This window comes from Rhyacophila brunnea, unplaced genomic scaffold, assembly GCF_057557595.1.
Source record: "Rhyacophila brunnea isolate RB1 unplaced genomic scaffold, BYU_Rbru_1.0 scaffold_18, whole genome shotgun sequence".
In the NCBI taxonomy this organism is placed as follows: Eukaryota; Metazoa; Arthropoda; class Insecta; order Trichoptera; family Rhyacophilidae; genus Rhyacophila; species Rhyacophila brunnea.
Genome location: NW_028232837.1, coordinates 14,279,859 through 14,299,766, shown reverse-complemented (window position 1 = coordinate 14,299,766; position 19,908 = coordinate 14,279,859). Strand labels below are relative to the sequence as shown.

The following is a 19,908-nucleotide window of genomic DNA, read 5'->3' as shown; positions in this document are numbered from 1 at the left end:
TTATAACAACAACTAATACATTTTTTTTCATTATTTGGAAGCAATTGAGGTCTTCTCTGAATGAAAGGCTATTCTGCTTTACAATGGTTTACAAAAGTATACATACATTTTTTTAACTACAGGCATAAATAGTTACATTATTAATAATACAGAATTACATTTTTGTTACACTATACTATACACGAGACATTTAGTTACATTTTTGGAGAAATTCATGTACAATTTTCATAACTGAAATATTTACTAATACATTTTAATAGTGCGTTATTTTACACTCGTTTTGCAGTAAAAAAATCAACAATAATTACATATTATTGATGATTGAATATTTTGAAAACTCGGTTTCATTGGATTGTATAATAAAGATGTCGCACTTCTACTATTTTGTTTTAATATACCTACTAGTAATATGAGGAAAATTTAACGTCTCCATATGACATAATATTATGTATTTCCGCCTCACCATTAATTGGTTTGTGTTAATTTTTACTCTCCATTATTCTTCTATCCTCTATTATTCGTGTTATAAATTGTTTTCCTAGTGCATATTTTCATTTTGACTGATATGCACAGATTAGTTATTATCTCTATTCGATTCGATTGGCATTGGTTTTCCTTGGCTCATTGGGATTCCTAATTAAGCACAAATGTTTTCATATATGGCTATAACGATACATAATAATTGGACCAGGATCAATTAATATATAATCAAGAATACAAAATACGAATGGTGGTTTCAATAGCATTATCAACACCAAAACTACTTAGTGAAATATTAAGAACCTGAAGGTAATTCGATAAGTTTTCATTTATAATATGTATGTAAATATGTCTACTTTTTATTTGGAGCGATAAAGAGAACCATTTTTATGAACTATTTACAAATTAAAATAAGAAACTCACCACAGGCATAGTAATTTTGAGATTTTTATTGGGTAGGGAACACAAAACTAAACCGCTATAAAATAAAAATATTATAAAAAAATATTATTTTAGTTCCACTATTGAAGCACTTAATTTCTCTTGTGGTCGGTATATTATAGATACTTAGTAATTATATGACACGACACTAATATTTCACTTCACTAAGTACTGTACAATCAATAATAATTTACACTAAGATAACAGATAACGGATTTGTAGGTAAGTTGATATATAAAATAATAATAAAAAAAGTCAAGCAAAAAACACGAATATATATATATCAACGAGAAATAGGTATACGCTTTTAATTTTCAAACGTATCAATATTAATATTAATTTTATTATCAACAAACATTTAGATGATATTTTATTGTCACTTATGTTATATATCTACGTTAAAAATATTTTGTATTGAGATTGATTATAGGAAATATTAAATTACAAGGAATCAAGGAAATAATGCGACCAGTTCAGAGAGAAAGAAGATACGTACTAACTTTGGGACATATTATGTCATCCTTTGAAAATGACCAAATAAGTGCTTTATTTTTTCAAAATTTTGTAAGTTAAGTACAAAAACTTTACAAACAATGCAAGTAAAATAAATGCAAGCTGTCTGCAATAAATCACTATTGTTTGCCTGGATGACGGGCGGTCAGCGCGCGTTTGCTTTTGTTTTATTGACGCAATAATTCGGTCAATATGAGAGACCCTAAAATCCATAAAAAGGGCATAGTTGCTGAACACCAACATCAACAGTTCGACTAATGAACGGCCTCGATTGTCTTGTGATGTATTGTCAAAACTATTAATGCGTCAAACCTACCTATGCAAAGTTAGCTATACTATATCCTATATTTTGCGCAATCGTCAATCGGACAGTTATGATTTTGTTTCTCCCATTCATTTCACTCCATAAAACATTGTGACTTCCACTCCCATATTGATTACAAATGTACTCAAAATAAAAACTGTTTGGGAACCCGAGATTTACACTCTTACCAGTCTTATCCAAGTCAGCTAAGCTCCGCGTTTGATACCAAAGGGTCGAAAATCCAAGCCTTGGTAGATACTAGATACCTACACTGAGGTAATTTAATTATTCATAAAACTTTAATTAACAAATTAACTATTTTTCACAATAATGTTATGTAGATATTTCATGTGTTTTAATTGAAAATCAAACCGTACCTACCAGTGTGTATTACAATCATTAGGTACGTAATAATTTTACGTTATTATCGTTATTAGTAGTAGGTACCCTAAATAAATGATGTATTCTTTGATTTTGTCTTCAAGCAAAAAACAACTTGTTAAATATCACTATAGAATAGAATAATACCTATAAGTAGGTACTATTATCTCATATTGTCTTAAAGAAAACGGAAGAGAGCAATAAATGTAAGGGTTCTTTCTTCAATAAAAACTGTATTTTTTATTATCAGCCACATGGGTTGTCTAGAAATGCATTGTCAGGAAAAGATATACCTAGATGCATTTCTAAGAAGAAATTTGGCTTACTGTGGCACCAATTTGTATCGACATGTACGAAGTATTAACAGGGGTAGTCAACAAGTAAAATCATTGTTTAATAGAAAGATTTTTTTTTAAATATATTATACTAATTCATATTCCTCAATTTCAACACATTCTGAACCGAAACGCTATATTAAATAGTCTGATGAGGCTCGAAAATTTTACGAGACATCTCGCTATCAGGATTCCACGAGAAGGAACGGTAGATTCGAGGATTCCACGAGACGGAACGGAATTGTCGAGGAATTCACGAACCGGAACGGCGCTCCGGGGCGTTCCGCTCCATTCCGAGCGCTGGCAGTCCTTGAGTTTGATACTATCTTATTGATGTTACCTTACAAAGTTTAGTATTGATCTCACATTTAATGAAGACATGATTTTTACGTCTAGTTTTGTTCCAGCCAGTTACTTGCGTAGCTGGTTTCTAATGTTGATGAGTTCTCTAGCCTCATTATTAAGATCCACCCTGATGGGGTTTTCTTAATTTTCGGAATATAGCTACGCCTCGCTGTGAGAATAGTCTGTGAGAATAGTCTGGGAGAAATGCCTTGATGCCAGATCAGGTGTGCTTCCATTTGAAATGCTGAGTATGTCGAGTATCCATGATAGCTCTGCCAACAAATCCTACCTCTAACCTCTCCGTGGGGGTCTCTAGGCAATGCAGTATGCTGTAGCAGATAGAGAAGGGTGCAATGCGAATCACCAGCGCCTAAAAACTGGTACATTCTGGCTACGGGAAGAAAAACCCCTACAGAAAACCAAGGGATGTTCACGGGCCCTAAGGTGGCAGCCCCACCATGAACTCAGGTGCTGTGGGATGATCACCTGCACACCCTAAAACAACAGATTAATCCAAGCACAGGGAAGCCTCGGACCCCCGTTTCCATCTTGACGACCTCGCCTGAATTCGGTAAACGATTTTGTTTTGGAACCTACAATATCCGTACTCTAAATGTCCTTGGAAAGCCCGAGCATCTAACAGAAATACCCTCTCAATAAGTTAGATGTTCTCGGGATCAGTGAGTGTCGACTCACTGGCATTGGCGAGAAGTTTATTCGTGGGTTTCGTCTATTGTACTCCGGACACGCCACATTGCGACGTAGTGAAGTCGGTTTGCTGATGTCCAAGGAAGCTTGCAAGTGCCTCACCAGCTGGGAACCTATCTCCGAATGTCTACTCCGTGCTACTTTCAAGACCAAGTCTGGCTCCATCACTTTTCTGCAGTGCTATGCTCCCACAGAGGCTGCTAGCGATGCAGATAAGGATACATTCTACGAAAGTCTAGCAGAAGCCGCTGGAAATATCCCCAGCTGTGATCACGCAGTTATCCTTGGTGATCTTAATGCCAAAGTAGGATCTGACCCCTCGCGTGTACCCTTTGTGCTGGAAAAACATGGCCTTGGCCAAATGAACGATAATGGTTCCCGTCTGGTATATTTTGCCTCCATGAATGGTCTTGTGATTGGTGGTAGTCTTTTCCCTCATAAGACCATTCACAAATATAATATATGGACATCGCCAGACGCAGTGCTCGAAATGGAAAATTTTACGAACAGGAACGCTCAATAATTTTTCAAAAATGTGCAATATTAGATATAATATCTGTAATATAAAAAAATATCTTAGTTTTACATAATGTACTTTATAAAACATTTTCCTAATCACCTTCGCCCGAATCAGATGTTTGTAACATAAAAAATATATCATACTATAAGTTTACGAAATCGTTTACTAAAAAATACATCATTCATAATAATAATAATTATACAAATATGTATACCTAAATGTAAGTATATGAAGCTAATTGGAGTAGGATACATAAAAATATATGAAATAATGGACAAACCAATACAATTGTCCATTTGTTTCGTCAGTAGTTTGAATAAAAACATGTAAATAAGTGTAAATGGAAACATGAGTGAAGATACTTTATCGTTATTGATTTTTGGGTTTTCACCACGTGTACTTCTTCCTTCTTTCCTCGATATCATATAATATCTCTTGATAATGGCCTCTACAACAAGCCCGAAACGTCGAGCAAAGAATGAAGAATTACACACGGTGAAAACCCAAAAATCAATTACGATGACGAACAACCGTGAAAGTCTCAAACAGAAGATAAGTACATTGGTTAAACCAAGTTACATGCTACTTTATTTAAAGCTAGTACCTAAATTGGAAATATTTTGATTAAACAATTTTTTAATCACATCAAAATCCATCATGTACGAAAAAGTAGGAGCATGGTTCATAATGAATTAATTTATTAAAATTAAGTACTTAATGAATACACAAGTTTTACGAATGTAGCATTCGTTATTAAATATGCATAATTTTAAACAACCCCAGACTTGTAGATATTAGAAAAAAATATTCAAATATTTACACCATGTGGGCATGTGGAATAATTTATTCTAATAGGTTTCTGATGTTGTTGAAACTATTGATTATTATGTAAGTAAATTCCCATTGGATTCCTCTATGATTTTATTAAAATGTATGCTACCTCTTTTATTTCGACAACATCTATCGCATGAGTTTTCGCAATGTATTATTTGCTCAATGCAATCTATATGTTATGTATTATATAATATATAGGTGCATATGAGGGTGAGAAAAAACACGTCACACAGTGATGTTCCTAAACAAAATGCCGCGTCAATTTTTCTACAGTATTTTAAATCTCCCTATGATGACTCAAATACCTCCGTAATAAGGAATCTGTTCTATGTATATATAACAAAAAATACCTTTGCGATAATAGGTATATGAAATTAATAACTAATACATAATATTTATTTGCTTTTTATGTTACTAGGTATAAGATAGAATTTAGACACTTACCCAAATCACCGGAGTGTAAGGTCCTATTCGATACCCAACTTCTATAGGGAAACAACTCAAAATACATTGTTCTAAGATTTCGTCGTTACCACTTGGCAATACCTACACAGTTTTGTTATTTTTACTCATTTGTACTCTGCTATTATTGTACAGTAGGTACCTATATAAAAATCCTTAGTACTATCATAGTACCACTATGTTTGTGGTTTGCATAGTATGCGACAAGTTTCTCCAATCACAAGACAAACAATAATTCAAAACACCAACAAAAACTCACAATCAAGACACGATAATTATTATAGTACCTACTTGATTTAGGTGGGTATGTACTTTTTTATAATTATTATGGTTTTATAAATAAATACTACGACGATGTAAACGACCACGACCACGATCTCTTGTTAGTCGAGGATTGCTGTTTAAACTAATATTTTGTAAGAAAATTTATTCTTTCAAAGCCCTCAAATCAAAAATTACATGTGCTATTTATTAGTTATTGTTTATAAAACCTTTTTTTGAGACAAAAAAATCTCTTCAAGCAATAAATCTTCACCGACAATATTTTTTTCAATGCACAATAGGTAGGATTCATTGTATTATTATTGAGTAGTAAACAGCTTTGCTACGTAGAAGTTTTGTGAAACAAAAAATATGAACTAAGTAGGTACCTACCTATATTGATTTAATGATTTATTTCAAAGGACCGTATTACTATGGTTATTTTAATATCCTCAACAATATATTTTTTCCATTAGCTTTATTTTCTGTATAACATGAAGGATAGGTAAAGAGTTTAGGTAGGTACCTACCTACGAGTATTTTTTCACTGCGAAGTATTTCTGCCGAACTAAAACCGAAATAAAAAATAAGAGTAGGTACCTAGCTCAGCATGATATGGGTAATACTATGAACGTTTGAATTTGTTCGTTCCCCCTGATGAAGATGCCCATACACGCAAAAATTGTACAGAGACCACAGACATTTTAATTTACTTGCACAATAGCGTTATTAAACCTCCTTGGATGTATATCGCTCCATACCGATGGGAAGACACCTTGTTGGTTGCATACCATCTAATATCAACAGGTCGACTAATGAACGGCCTCGGTTGTCTTATGATGTATTGTGAAAACTATGATGCGTCAAGCCTACCTAGTACCTAAAGTTAGCTATCCTATATTTTACGCAATCGTCAATCGGACAGTTATTGTTTTGTTTCTTCCATCCATTTCTCTCCCGTTTCATTCCATAAAATATTGTGACTTCCACTCCAGTATTGATTACAAATTTAATGTACTCAAAATCATAACTGTTTGGTAACTCGCGATTTACACTCTTACCCAAGTCAGCTAAGCCCTGTGGTTCATACCAAAGTGTCTAAAATCCAAGCCTTGGTAGATACCTACACAAAGGTAATTTATTTATTCATAAAACATTAATTAACAAATGAATTATTTTTCACAATACCTATGTAGATATTTCATGTGTTTTAATTGAAAATCAAAAAAAAGGTGCGTAATAATTTAACGTTATTATCGATATTAGTAGTAGGTACCTACCCTAAATAAATGATGTATTTTGTGATTTTGTCTGCAAGCAAAAAAAACTTGTTGAATAGCACTGAAGAATAGAATAATATACTATTATCTCATATTGTCTTAAAGAAAACGGAAGAGAGCAATACAGTCATGTAAGGGTGCTTTCTTCAATAAAAACTGTATTTTTTATTATCAGGCATGGGTTGTCTAGAAATGCATTGTTAGGAAAAAATATACCTAGATGCATTTCTAAGAAATTTGCCTGTTATTATCGACATGTACGAATTATTAAAAATCAGGGGTAGTCAACAAGTAAAATCATTGTTTAATATTTTTTTTTTTTTTTAAATATATTTATATACCAATTCATATTCCTCAATTTCAACACAATCTGAACCGGAACGCCATATTAAATATTCTGATGAGGCTCGAGAATTTTACGAGACATCTCGCTATCAGGATTCCACGAGAAGGAACGGTAGATTCGAAGAATCCACGAGACGGAACGGAATTGTCAACGAATTCACGAACCGGAACGGCGCTCCGGGGCGTTCCGCTCCATTCCGAGCGCTGGCCAGACGGTAATACAAGAAATCAGATCGACCATATTTTGGTTAAAGCGAAATACCAGCATGAACTGCTAGACGTGCGGACATATAGAGGTGCAGACATCCACAGTGACCACGAACTCTTGGTGGGGAAATCCCGTATAGACCTTAAACGAGTCCCAAAACCCAAAAGGACGATCAGACTCGATGTGGAAAAACTGAAAAGTTCCCGTGTGCGTGCAACCTATGAGCTGGAGCTGCAGAAGCGCTTATATGATGCTCGAACTCTTTCTGGTACGTCTTCCATCGACTCGAATCCCTTGGAAGGAAAATAGATATTATTCCGGGATGCTATAATGAGCTCTTTTTATATTTGTACTTATTGTCTACGCTTATAATAGCGGTTTTTCCATGATTGTTTATGCGCAAAAAATGTCGCTTAGATGCTTTCAAGTATTGACTTAAGAAATCTGACGTTTATCCAGGGTAAGCTGTCGTAATATAGAGCCGGAGAGCGGCATAAGCATAGGCTGTGAGACATGGCATCTTACTAAGCTTCAAGAGTCTCGGCTTTTGAGCTTTGAGAATCGATGTCTCCGCCGAATCATATGGGTACATTGGTACGACCGCGTTACAAAGACCCGAGTTCGTGAGCAGACACAACAGCTTTCGGTGATTGAAGTTATCACGAAGAGACTTTTTACGTGGCTGGGACACGTATTCCGGATGCTGCCGAGGAGTGCGGCACTTCGTACCCTTGTGGCACAGCCTCAGGGGTTCCGTCGCCGTGGCCAGCCCTCCCTCACCCTGCAGCGGTACTACAAGAGCGACCTACGTGCTGCAGGTCTGACATGGCGGGAGGCGCAGGAGTTGGCGATGGACCGAGGGAAGTGGCGCCAACTTGTGCTTGCCCTATGCCCCAATGTTGGGACGTGACAGGGCGGAAGAAGAAGAAGAAGAGGCGTGAAATCAATGCGTCGATTAATGTGCCTCTTGTATACGTACCGTTTGGCCTATGAGAAGGGTAGTCAAATTGGATTTCACTTTCTTTATTGTATTCGCCTCCAATTTCGAAATAAAATGGCAGGTGATCCGACTTCAAAGCATTTACAACTCTCGAGACACCCGTTTTTGGGGAGTTGTTTGCTATCACAAAATCTAAAACTGCTAGGTTGCAATGAGCTTGGACATGAGTCGGCTCGTCAGGATGTGAGATTGAGACATCGCATTTCCCTGTGGTCTTTAAGAGGGCGTTATTGGAATAGCAGTTCCAAATCCTATGATGTGCGTTAAAATCACCTGCTAGGATGATAGCCTCTGAGTTTGGCAAGGTGGACCACCTTTGCTTCGTTCATTTTCTCTTTGGCATGCCCATACCGAGACCACGGCATGAAGGCGTCCATTTAAAATTATTTCAACCGCCGTGGCTTCAAATCCAATGAGAAGCTTAATTATTGGGATGTTAGCATATTTTAAGTCTTGTTTGACTGGTATCATGACACCCCCACCCTTCGCTGGGAGAGGGCAACTTCTTTCATTTTATTCAGTTAATTAGTTTGGTGGATTAATGTCACCCTATTTTACGGTAAAACCATTTTCAGGAAAGGTCAAAGATGCTGGATAAAGGGAAAAGTAGTTTTAAATAGTAATTATTTTTTTTAAGACTAGCAACCTTGTATTGCCATATATGACGTTTAGAGCATGCTCATTTCCTGATTTTGATATTGAATTATCAATTCAACGCTAAAAATCGTGAATCCGATTTGAATCAAAACTCAATTGATTTATTAGATAATTTACATCCATTTCATTCAAAATGGATACTATTTCTTCAGCACCGGCGCAAGGCATGCAACAAATTGACCTCACCAAACTCAGCTTGCAACAGCTAACCCAACTAAAACAACAAGTTGATCAAGTAAGTCACGAATTCACCGAGAATTTACGTTACATATTTAACATTTTGTTCCGTTACTATATTTCCTAATGCAATCTATTTTTTTCAGGAGTTAAATTACTTCCAAGACTCATTACAAACGTTAAAAGTAGCCCAGACAAAGTTCGTTGATTCTGGGGAAAGCATTGAAAAGATTACGCCCCAAACTAAAGGGAAAACTATTCTAGTACCTCTCACCGGATCAATCTATGTTCCTGGAACAATTTCCGATACAGAAAACGTCATAATAGATATTGGAACTGGCTATTACGCCCAAAAGGTGAGTACTTGTCATAACTACACTATCAAACTCTTATGGCCAGTCATTCACTATCAATGAGTACATAATATTATCGGTTTTTCTCAAAACTATATTGTCGGCGTAGAGGCTAAAATATTCACCTTACTACATGAATCACGGGTTCGAATACCATGGCTAGTCAAATTTACTTTTTGGTTTTTCAACTAACATTATGTTATAGACGAACTTCTATATTATGAAGTCTTCTATGTCGCATTGCTGTGTGCGCTGACACTGTTACATCATGTGGTTTTTGTGCGCTGTACTATTACATCACATGGTCTTTGCATGTTGACTTGTCATAGCAGATATTCTATCTCTGGCACTATTCAGAGGAATTAAAAGCTTTCTTTTCTGTTTCCACAATACTTCTACATTCGAAATAATGCTTTTCGTCTGCTTCCTTAGTGATGGCGGAAGTAAATACAGGGTATGGTTTTAGTTCCAGAAATGACCGTGGTGACATAGAAGACTCAATATGGTAATTGCACTGTATGTTTGAATCCATGTGTAAAACATTTCAATAATATAATCAAGAGCTGGAGATGGGAACCCATTAATTATTTAGGAACTGAAACTCTTGATGTTGAATCTTTAGAACCCCGAACCATGTAAAAATGATGGCATTATCATAATGGATCGTCCAATCACTCTTTTTGCACCTTTATTCTAACCTGCCGTGAGTGTTCTAAAAATGGTTGTAGTCGGTACGTAGGTAATTGGTACTCAATTATTTTGCTTTGTCGGAAACAATATTTAATAGTTTGGGTATTTACTAGATTTCTGTTTACAATACAATTTATTTGACACGTCGTGCCAGAAAATCAGTTACGTAATGCATAAGCCCACCTATTTACAAATGCATGACTAGGTTAATTTGTTAAAATCCTTTAGACGTCAGTCGAGGTTTCCGTTTCGAAATGGCGGTGTATTTAGTTTAGATCAGTGGTCTTCAAACTGTGTTCTGCGAGTCAAAATAAAAATTCAACAAATAGTATAAAAAAATGCACACCCCAGTCACTAAATATAACGCAAGGGTAGGAGACAGCTGGGGAACGAGTTGATGCTACTAGTGTGAATTACATTAATTTTATGTTAAAAATTTGGTACTGTTCGGTTACAGCAGAAAACACATTTTAAAAATACCCGATATACTGGATTATTTGTTAGTTTAGGTTAGGTTAGGTAATACAATAATTTTCTTTACATAAAGTAACTATAACACATTGATCTACTTTGAATATTATTTTAACATATGTTTTTCTAAGGATGGGATGGGGTTCCCCGAAAATAACTTACACAGTCGAACTTGGTTATTACGAGGAAGATGGGACCGACTGAATTTGCTCGTTATAAGTGTTACTCGTTATATCAGTGAATAGGTATTTTTAAATGAGCGGTCACAACATAACACAAAAAGTCGCAGTTCAAACAAAAATACACAATTAGAATTTATTTACACACCCGTTCTACACATATTACATTTTTCTGTCAATCCACTTTTCTTATAAAATTGATTCTTGTTTCATTGTTTTCACTCCCATTGTTCTTGAATTTCCCCTCAAAGCACTCAACCCATTAAGGCCATACCTCAGTTGAGACACGGTCTAAAAAGATCGTCGCTAGGCGTGTCAAACCAAATATAATTTGTCTTATAAATCCAACATGTGTCCATTTAATGTTCAGTTTATTGTTTTATCAGTAACAATAATAATATATTCATTGACATGTTTTCTTTTTAAAGTAAATGGGTAACGTTTTAAGTCATCTTTACACGATTTAAGAATTATTACGGCCGTCGCCATCACGAAGCAAAATGACGTGTTTCCAGCTCTACATTCTCTCTCCGGATGAGAGCGAGTGCAAAATTTCGTCGCGCCTATGGTTGAAAATTATTTGCCGTTTTACTGATGAATCATCATTGATCATGACTCTTGGGTGTTTATTATGCATTGTCCAGAGTAGCCTAACCGAATTTTTTTTTTTTTTTTTAAAAACGGTACATGTTCAAACATGCGCGTTACCATGATCTTACTCCCTACTACATTTATCGTTTGTCAATTTATGACTACGGCCGTATGTTGTAGCTTAACCACCGGGAAATACCAATAGAAATGGCGTATTTCAAAAAAATACTACCTTATTCTTAGGTCAATAATTATTATAAAGCAATCATTATTCGTAGGATGTTTATCACATTTGAATGGTCAAAGACATAGCTTATAATCAGTATCTTTAGAATTATCTTCAAATGTGTTAATCGTTCCCATTTTTTGAATAATAAAATGCCTAATTCTTGTCAAATTTGGGATCACAAAGATTATAAAATATAATTTTTTATCGTAAATATGTCACTATATAATGTTAACATTAATTTTACTTATCGTTTTGTAAATGCGTTTAAAAATTAATAAACCTAAAAAGTATTAACACCACTGCACATGGATGTACCGGAATATGACTATATTCTATAACATTAGAGCGAGAGGTTTAACATAATACTATTTTATGTGATAAAAATACTTTATGCAGTCATCAAATGTTTAAAATAAATATAAAGGATAATAAGGCTTCAAAATTATATAAATAGATTACCTACAACGTTTAAGGAATATCCAGGATCATGCTTTGAAAATAGCATAAACTCCATTTTGACCTACGCTGAGCATGTGGGTTGTTAACAAGAAAGTATTTTTAAAACATTATTTTATTTTTTTGTTTGAAGACATAATAATCAGACTCACCATTATGAGTATATTATAGCTTATATATTATAACTAATGAATACTTTTATTTCAATTTTGCAGAATATCGCCAGCGCAAAAGATTACTTCAAAAGAAAAGTTGAATTTGTCACGGAGCAGATGGAAAAAATTCAAGTTTTGGGAATCGAGAAATCGAAAATTCGCGACGCCATCTGTGATGTCATGGAAAGGAAGTTACAAAGCCAAGTTGCAGCTCAAAAGTCCGCCGCAGCCTCATAAAATAGATCTATCGCAAATATTTATTAATTATTTCATTTATATTCATTCACATAATATACATTACAATAATTTTTTTAAATTAACTCGTATCATAATTTAATGTGCTCTCGTATACCTACATTCGGCCATGTGGGTATTTCAATTTTGAATGATTCAAATAATTTTTCTGTAAATTTAATTGTCTGCTGACAATTTCATTTCACCATGCATTTTTCTTATTTTGCAAAAATTATTCACTACTAACTCAATTCTGCCAGTTTAAAAGAAATGTTTTGCATATCATTATATTACCAGATGGTATTAAAATATTATCATAAGATTTTTTTGCTCCTTCGTGTACATATACATACATAATACCAATGAGAATCAAAGGAATCAACCGCTAAACTAATATAGCGTACGTATTAAGTTATTTGACAGTTTCAAAAAAATGTCTACACATTAAAAACTGCTTATCATTGTCATAAGAAATTGTTTTTCCGATGCTTCTTTCAAATGTTTTTTTTCCCTTTCAATAAACGTTAAAAACACCATAATATTGAATTGGTTTAATTTCCTTATAAATTAGGTACAGAGGCAATACATTCATAAATTAAATGCTAGATTTTATTGTTATAAGCTTTGGATAGCGGTAATAGCCAATTAAGAATTGAGGGTGGCATCCAATTCTCCGTTGTCCACCATCTCTTTGATGATGTCGAGGCCTCCGATGAGTTCTCCTTGGACATAGACCTGAGGATACGTCGGCCAATCTGAGAATGTTTTTAAACCTTGGCGTACTTCTTCATCGGTGAGGATGTCAAAGGTTTCATATTCTGCCCTGGAAAACAAAAACGGATATGTTCAAGTATGTACATTTTGGTGCATTATTATAAAAGACCATGGTAGCCTGAACTAGCTATCTCTGTAACAACTATTGAATGAGACACTCATAAATGAGGCTACTTTGTAAAACTTTGATTGGGAGTTTTTAAAAATATCCTTAGATATTGAGGAATATAATAGATACAACAGCTCTTTATTAAATCATTTGATTTACTTAAAAATCACAAATCAAAGATAATCTAATTAACATTTCATCTATATTTTCATAGTTTTGATCATGTATGGGCGAGGCGCCGCACAAGAAAGTGATATCTATTTTAAGCGACACCGTAATTATGTATAGAATTATTTCAATATATTACAATACTACTTAGAAATGACCTTTTCTAAGCTATGTAATTATTAATTTCGTACACTTTCATTATTTTTACACAACATTTTACTGTAATTTCTTATATTGGAAGGTTAGCCAGCCACGAAAAGAGAATATAGGTCTCGAAAGACTAGACCAGACTCATTCAAATAATTTAATATGATTTTTTCTACAAATTTGAGTTCAGCAATTGTGTCAGGCCAGTAATCCAACATCAGAATAATAATCACAAACTAAACTAGATACATTATTTACTCCGCTCAGATATTGAGATAAACCATAATTCACTTGATGATGTACTACATACCCTGTATCTTTGAGAATCTGCATAAGAGTTTTACTAAATCCACATCTTGGTGTTTCTCGGTTGCCTTTCATGAATACCATGACTTTGTGCTTATTGATCAGTTTTTTCAGTCTTACTTCGAGTGGTTCAGCTGTTTTGGCATCCGGCATGTTGGGACAAAATGTTTTGATTTTAGCCGCCAGACTTACAACATCGGCACCATCGATTCTGTCAACCGCCGCACCATTTTTGAATAAAATTACCGTAGGAACTGCTTCAACCTAAAACAAATTAAAAGTATAGTATCCATTTTATACAGTGGAGTGTAGTTGAACATGCAACGTGAAGTTACTTGTGAACTAACTCAATCAGAAGACCAGAGGTTCTTGTTTTGCTTTTAATTTTAGACATTTAGGTGTCATCGTTATGGAAGAAGGTTTCTTGCATTAAAACACAATAAAGATTAAAAGTGTACAATAGTTCGAACTATCCATAATACATTGTTTCGTTTATTTTATATTAGACTAATAAAGATGAATCAAAATTCAATTGGAGTGATTTCGAAAGATGTATGTTACCTCACTGTTTTTGCAATAGTCTTTTTTTAATTGATGTTTATTTGTCAGTTACGATAATAATATACGCATAATCAGCAAAAATAATAAAACACCAAATTCATTATGAAACTTATGCAATAATTACTGTGTATAAATATTTTCATTGAAGTTTTTCAAAACAACAAATTATGTAGGTAGGTACTATTATTTAATAATCATTCATAGTGATAAGAATTAAAAATTTTTTTTTTTTTTTTTTTTAACTGAAACCAAATATATTGATGTATGGCGAGAAGATACGTCAAATTTATAAATGGATGTGTTTGATTGCAAGTGATTATATACCTTATATTTATGAGAGATTTCATCTAAGTCCTCAGCGGGACAGACGTAGAATTGTGTGCCTAATGATTTGACCTCGGGCATCTTTGCCAATTCCGACATGGCGTCTGTTATTTGACTACATTGTGGGGCCCAGGAGGCGGAAAAGTGAACTATCGTCAAACTATCGGAGCTGAAACAAAACAATCACAACGGTTTAATTTCAGTAAGATTATGACATCCAATTAATAATATTTAAAAAAAGTTATGGATACAACTACAGTATAACCTCGTTTTTACGTGCCCGGAATTCACGTTTTCCCGGCAATTGCGTGTATTTTTTTCAGTCCCGATGTATTTCAGTACATTTAATACCCGCATTTACGTTTTTCTTTCCCGCGATTTACGTCGGAAATATTCAAAATATGCGAGTTACGCGTACTTGACAATGATTGGGTCGTGACATTCGAACGATTTTTCAATAGAAATTTTAATTGAATGTTGTTTTTTAATAAAACGTTAAGGTGACGCATCAGTGAAACGCCAAATAATTCTCAACTGTACGCGCGACGAAATTTTGTACTCGCTTCGCATTCATAGAGAGAACGTTGAGTCAGACATACGTCACTTTGCTGCGTGATGGCGACGGGCCAATTAATTCTAAAATCGTGTAAAGATGACTAAAAACGTTACCCATTTACTTTAAAAAGAAAACATGTCAATGAATATATTATTATTGTTACTAATAGAATAATAAACAGAACGTAAAATGGACGTATGTTGGATTTATATGAGAAATAATATTTCGTTTGACAGGCGTCTTTTGCACCCGCGACCCGCAATCCGCACATCGCCTAGCGACGATCTTTTTAGACCGTGCCTCAACTAATGCATGGCCTTAAGGTGACGCATCAGTGAAACGCCAAATAATTTTCAACTGTACGCGCGACGAAATTTTGTACTTGCTTCGCATTCATTGAGAGAACGTCGAGTCAGACATACGTCACTTTGCTGCGTGATGGCGACGGGCCAATGGACGTATGTTGGATTTATATGAGAAATAATATTTCGTTTGACAGGCGTCTTTTGCACCCGCGACCCGCAATCCGCACATCGCCTAGCAACGATCTTTTTAGACCGTGCCTCAACTAATGCATGGCCTTAAACATAAAATGAACGAAACATAAAATTTAAATGTTCTTTTTTTCAATACCCCCCTTTTACATTTTCCCTCCAATTAGGTTTTTTTTCTTCAGTCCCTTAAAAAACGTAAAATAGGGGTTATACTGTACTACTAAACTTTTAACTTGAGTGAATTAGATATTATAGACGTATATTTAGTGTCTGACAAGATAATATAAATTAGTTTATAAAGCTGTTATAGCTGGTAAAGTACATGTCACTTGAAGCCGTGGAAAAATTCACATGTTTTTCAATGTGTGTTTGATCCTATGTAAAAACCCAATGAATTGGTTGAAAGGCAAACAAAATCAATATTGCGTGGTGTAATTTTTAATAAAATAACCATTATTAAGTATGTAATGTTGTAAACGCCAGGTGATGGGATTTTTTTTTTTGTTTATTAAACACCACAACTCACAGGCTTGAGGAATTTACATATTAGATTATGTAAATATATTTTGACCTCACCGGGAATCGAACCCAGAACTCCAGGAGGCCAGCGCCTCACGCACTGCACCATTAATTATTTTAGACATTTTTAACGGAAATTACAATTAAAATTAGAGACTCCATTAATATTTCTTATAAAACTGCCTCAAAAATTACTAAGAAATATTAAAATATTGTCTACAATAGGACAAAAAAATAAATAAGTTTTATTGTATAATAAGTTTTATTATATAATAAGTTTTATATAATATTTCTTAAAAACAACTGTTTGTCAATGATGATAAAATAATTCATTAAAAGAGTTCACTATGGTGGAAAAAAACATATTAAATTACATTTCATTGATAAAGATAATCATAAAATTAGAAATAAGAATGGTTCAACGAACATTAATTAATTTGATTTTATAACAGTTTTTTGTTTAATTGGAGTTTATCTTTGAATGATTAAAAATACATTTCTTATTTTTCAATACATATTGATAAATTCAAACACTTTTCATAATTCTGTTTCTGATAGTCCCTATTATCCAAAGAACAGATTAATAAGATAGAAATGTGAAAGCCAGTCACCATGGATCACAAGTTGTCCTGCGTTGCAATGCATATGACATCTAAATTAATATCTTTATACCTATATCATATCAAATAAACAGATAGTGTTCAACCAATGTGTGCTACCAACGCTCATGTATGCATGTGGAACTAGGACTCTTAATGGAATAAAAATACAAAAATTATGGTAAAAGTAGTACAAGGTGTCATAGAAACGTGCATGTTGGGCATAATGCGTAAAGATCACTAAAAAACCAATGGATAAAGAAGCAGACAAGAGTACGCAATGTGTTAGAGGTCGCTAAGCAGATGAAATGGAAATGCGCTGGATATGTCGCTCGGCGGGTAGACAACTACTGGACAAATGCTGTCATACAGTGGTATCCAAGGGGTACTGAACAGCCACAGTGACGCCCTAAAACCTGCTGGATAGACGAGCTCGTAAAGTTTGGCGGATGTACGTGGCAGCAAAAAACTAGGGACCGAGAAGAGTGGAGTGAGCTATGGGGAGGCCTTCATCCAGCAATGGGTCGATTCCGGCTGATGCTGATGATGAAACAGATTTGTGAGTGACTGTGTAATGGGCGTGTACTGTGCCTCGAGGCCTACTACGGACTGGTTGAATCAGGACCTAATCATAATTTTGCAACTCACTTCCCATAATTTTTGTGTTCCTTGCTTAGTAGCTATTAGATTCCCCTTTGAGAAAAGACATAATTTATCTTGGTTTCGCACCAACATAATTTGATCTATAGATGCTTATTGCTTCGCCCAGGTTCAATCTGTAGATAAATAGGTACTGGAAATTTGTTTCACTTTTAATTGTAATATGGAATTCTGTAGACAGTAGATTTTAAAAGACTATGACCCCAAGTCCTGCTCTCTAAATCATCATGAATGATTATGGTATGGTATATAATATATTATAGTTCACATTCATTAAGATATTTCGATGGAAAACGATAGTACCTATTGATGGTCTAGATTTTTATCATGTGTGAATTATATTAATATGACCTAACTAGTAGTAACTTTTAAAAATGTATTTACTTTCACATTTGGCATTGAAATAAATGTATTGTATAGTACCTGCATGTAACACTATATAGAAATTGAAATTAATGACTCACGTAGCTACATAGAAATTTTAATTATGTATTACGCTAAGCTCCTATCAAATCTGGCATTTAATGTCAATAGACTAGTCACAATGAATCGTTTCTTCCAGAACAAATTTAAATTACTGAAGTCATCAATCATGAAAATCATTGAGAGTACGACGTTAAATATTACCTAGAATGGACAAGGCGTATAATATTTTTTGATTGTTTTATAATAATTTACGAAATCATGCGACAAGTGGAAACCGATGCAATAAATATCAGAAAGATAATTGGAGTTAAAACATAACCTCTTTTTAAGTGATTTATAAGAACTGTGTATTAATTACAGAAATAGAGAGGGATTAAAGTACCTTATATTTTTTTTGAATTGTTCCACCGTGGTTATCTCTGCAACTGCAGACATTTTGGAGAGATATAGATTTTTTACAAACTTTAAACTAGGTGTTTACAATTAAACAGCAGAAATCCAACACCTTTCAAAGCCGCACGCATAGACTAATGCCGCACGTAGGCCAGTTAATGATGCCAGATTGAAGAAACATTAAATTGAAGTATATACATGTGATGAAAAATATTACCCGAAATAAAGTATTCCATGCAACGTACAGTGCATGATAAAATTGCTACCCGTATACATAGCCTGTACATAAATGTTATATTATATGCAGTAAAAAGAGTCTAACAAATAAAGAAAAAATGTCATATTTAACTCTAATTATATATTTATTAGAATTTCTACAGTTAGTTTTACAAAAAAAACGTCTTAAAATTATTGATTTTCCAAATGCATTTATTCGATTACAGTAGCATTCAAAGTATAAACATATTCATAGTCTGTTTTGTATGACCTATTTAACGAGAAGGTTGTTATAGGACACTTTGTTGCTATATTGTATGCTTTCGATTATAAAATTATAAGAATAATATTTTAATGATAGATTCATGTAAACCATAAATCTATAGCTATATTAAAATAATATATTCTTATAATAATAAGGAATTTAATAATTTGTAACACTCTTTTTTCATATTACACTTTTATATTAATTTATTCTGGCAAGCATTGATGCCATAAATTCGGATGCCACAACCATAGACAATATACGCAACTCGTTTGAAGCGTTTTGGGACCTAATATTAATACAAAGATAATTACTATAATATAATATTATCAATAGTATAATATACTATTATATATTAATAAATAGGAGGATTAGATAGCTTCAATACCTACTTAATATTACCTTATTATACCTACTTATACAATTTGATTTTTTTTCAACGCTTCTGATTTCCCGACTTTTTTCGTTTCTTTGCCGGCTGAATCCGTTTGAAATCGAGTCGAGAGCTTTTTTAGCTCTTTCGGTCACAACATTTTCCTGAAGAAATTCCGTTCAGAATCAAAATCGAGTTTTTTTTAACCCCTTACCTTCTTGTAAAAAAATCAACGACACATTTAAGATAAGATAAATATATAGATAATATAAGACAAATATAAGATAATTCCATTCCGGTTCAACGGGATTTTTTAGCTTTTCTTATGTAAATTATTTTACCTAAATGGCAAATTTTTGAAATTCCGGTTGCGGCAGGCGGTTTTCAGTTTCAAATAAAATTTTGCCTA

At 33.9% G+C, this 19,908-nt stretch overlaps 3 protein-coding genes across 3 annotated transcripts; 2 read left to right on the top strand and 1 right to left on the bottom strand.

Moving 5' to 3' along the window:
• The first annotated feature begins 3,580 nt into the window (after positions 1-3,580).
• Positions 3,581-7,726, top strand: LOC147073237 (protein CFDP2-like). Its single transcript, XM_085945627.1, has 2 exons — positions 3,581-3,892; positions 7,475-7,726. The coding sequence occupies exons 1-2, from the start codon at positions 3,581-3,583 to the stop codon at positions 7,724-7,726; spliced, it is 564 nt and encodes a 187-aa protein (XP_085801753.1).
• Positions 7,727-9,080: 1,354 nt separating this feature from the next.
• On the top strand, positions 9,081-13,148 carry Pfdn5 (prefoldin 5). The gene is made up of 3 exons (XM_085945061.1): positions 9,081-9,309; positions 9,398-9,607; positions 12,436-13,148. Exons 1-3 carry the CDS (start codon positions 9,208-9,210, stop codon positions 12,610-12,612), a joined length of 489 nt encoding a protein of 162 aa, XP_085801187.1. The 5' UTR covers positions 9,081-9,207; the 3' UTR covers positions 12,613-13,148.
• LOC147073235 (glutaredoxin-3-like) lies at positions 13,146-18,773 on the bottom strand. Its single transcript, XM_085945060.1, has 4 exons — positions 18,635-18,773; positions 14,999-15,167; positions 14,118-14,377; positions 13,146-13,432 (listed from the first exon to the last, which is right to left on the bottom strand). Exons 1-4 carry the CDS (start codon positions 18,685-18,687, stop codon positions 13,255-13,257), a joined length of 660 nt encoding a protein of 219 aa, XP_085801186.1. The 5' UTR covers positions 18,688-18,773; the 3' UTR covers positions 13,146-13,254.
• Positions 18,774-19,908: the final 1,135 nt, after the last annotated feature.

Bases quoted from the DNA above. Each gene is read 5' to 3' on its own strand.
- LOC147073237 (XM_085945627.1), top strand. From the start codon at position 3,581: ATGTCCAAGGAAGCTTGCAAGTGCCTCACCAGCTGGGAACCTATCTCC. The intron at 3,893-7,474 runs GTATATTTTGCC...GCGAAATACCAG, and splicing joins ACGATAATGGTTCCCGTCTG to CATGAACTGCTAGACGTGCG.
- Pfdn5 (XM_085945061.1), top strand. From the start codon at position 9,208: ATGGATACTATTTCTTCAGCACCGGCGCAAGGCATGCAACAAATTGAC. The intron at 9,310-9,397 runs GTAAGTCACGAA...TATTTTTTTCAG, and splicing joins TAAAACAACAAGTTGATCAA to GAGTTAAATTACTTCCAAGA. The intron at 9,608-12,435 runs GTGAGTACTTGT...TCAATTTTGCAG, and splicing joins CTGGCTATTACGCCCAAAAG to AATATCGCCAGCGCAAAAGA.
- LOC147073235 (XM_085945060.1), bottom strand. From the start codon at position 18,687: ATGTCTGCAGTTGCAGAGATAACCACGGTGGAACAATTCAAAAAAAAT. The intron at 15,168-18,634 runs GTACTTTAATCC...GTTTTGTTTCAG, and splicing joins CAATTCAAAAAAAATATAAG to CTCCGATAGTTTGACGATAG. The intron at 13,433-14,117 runs GTATGTAGTACA...TTTGTTTTCCAG, and splicing joins CAGATTCTCAAAGATACAGG to GGCAGAATATGAAACCTTTG.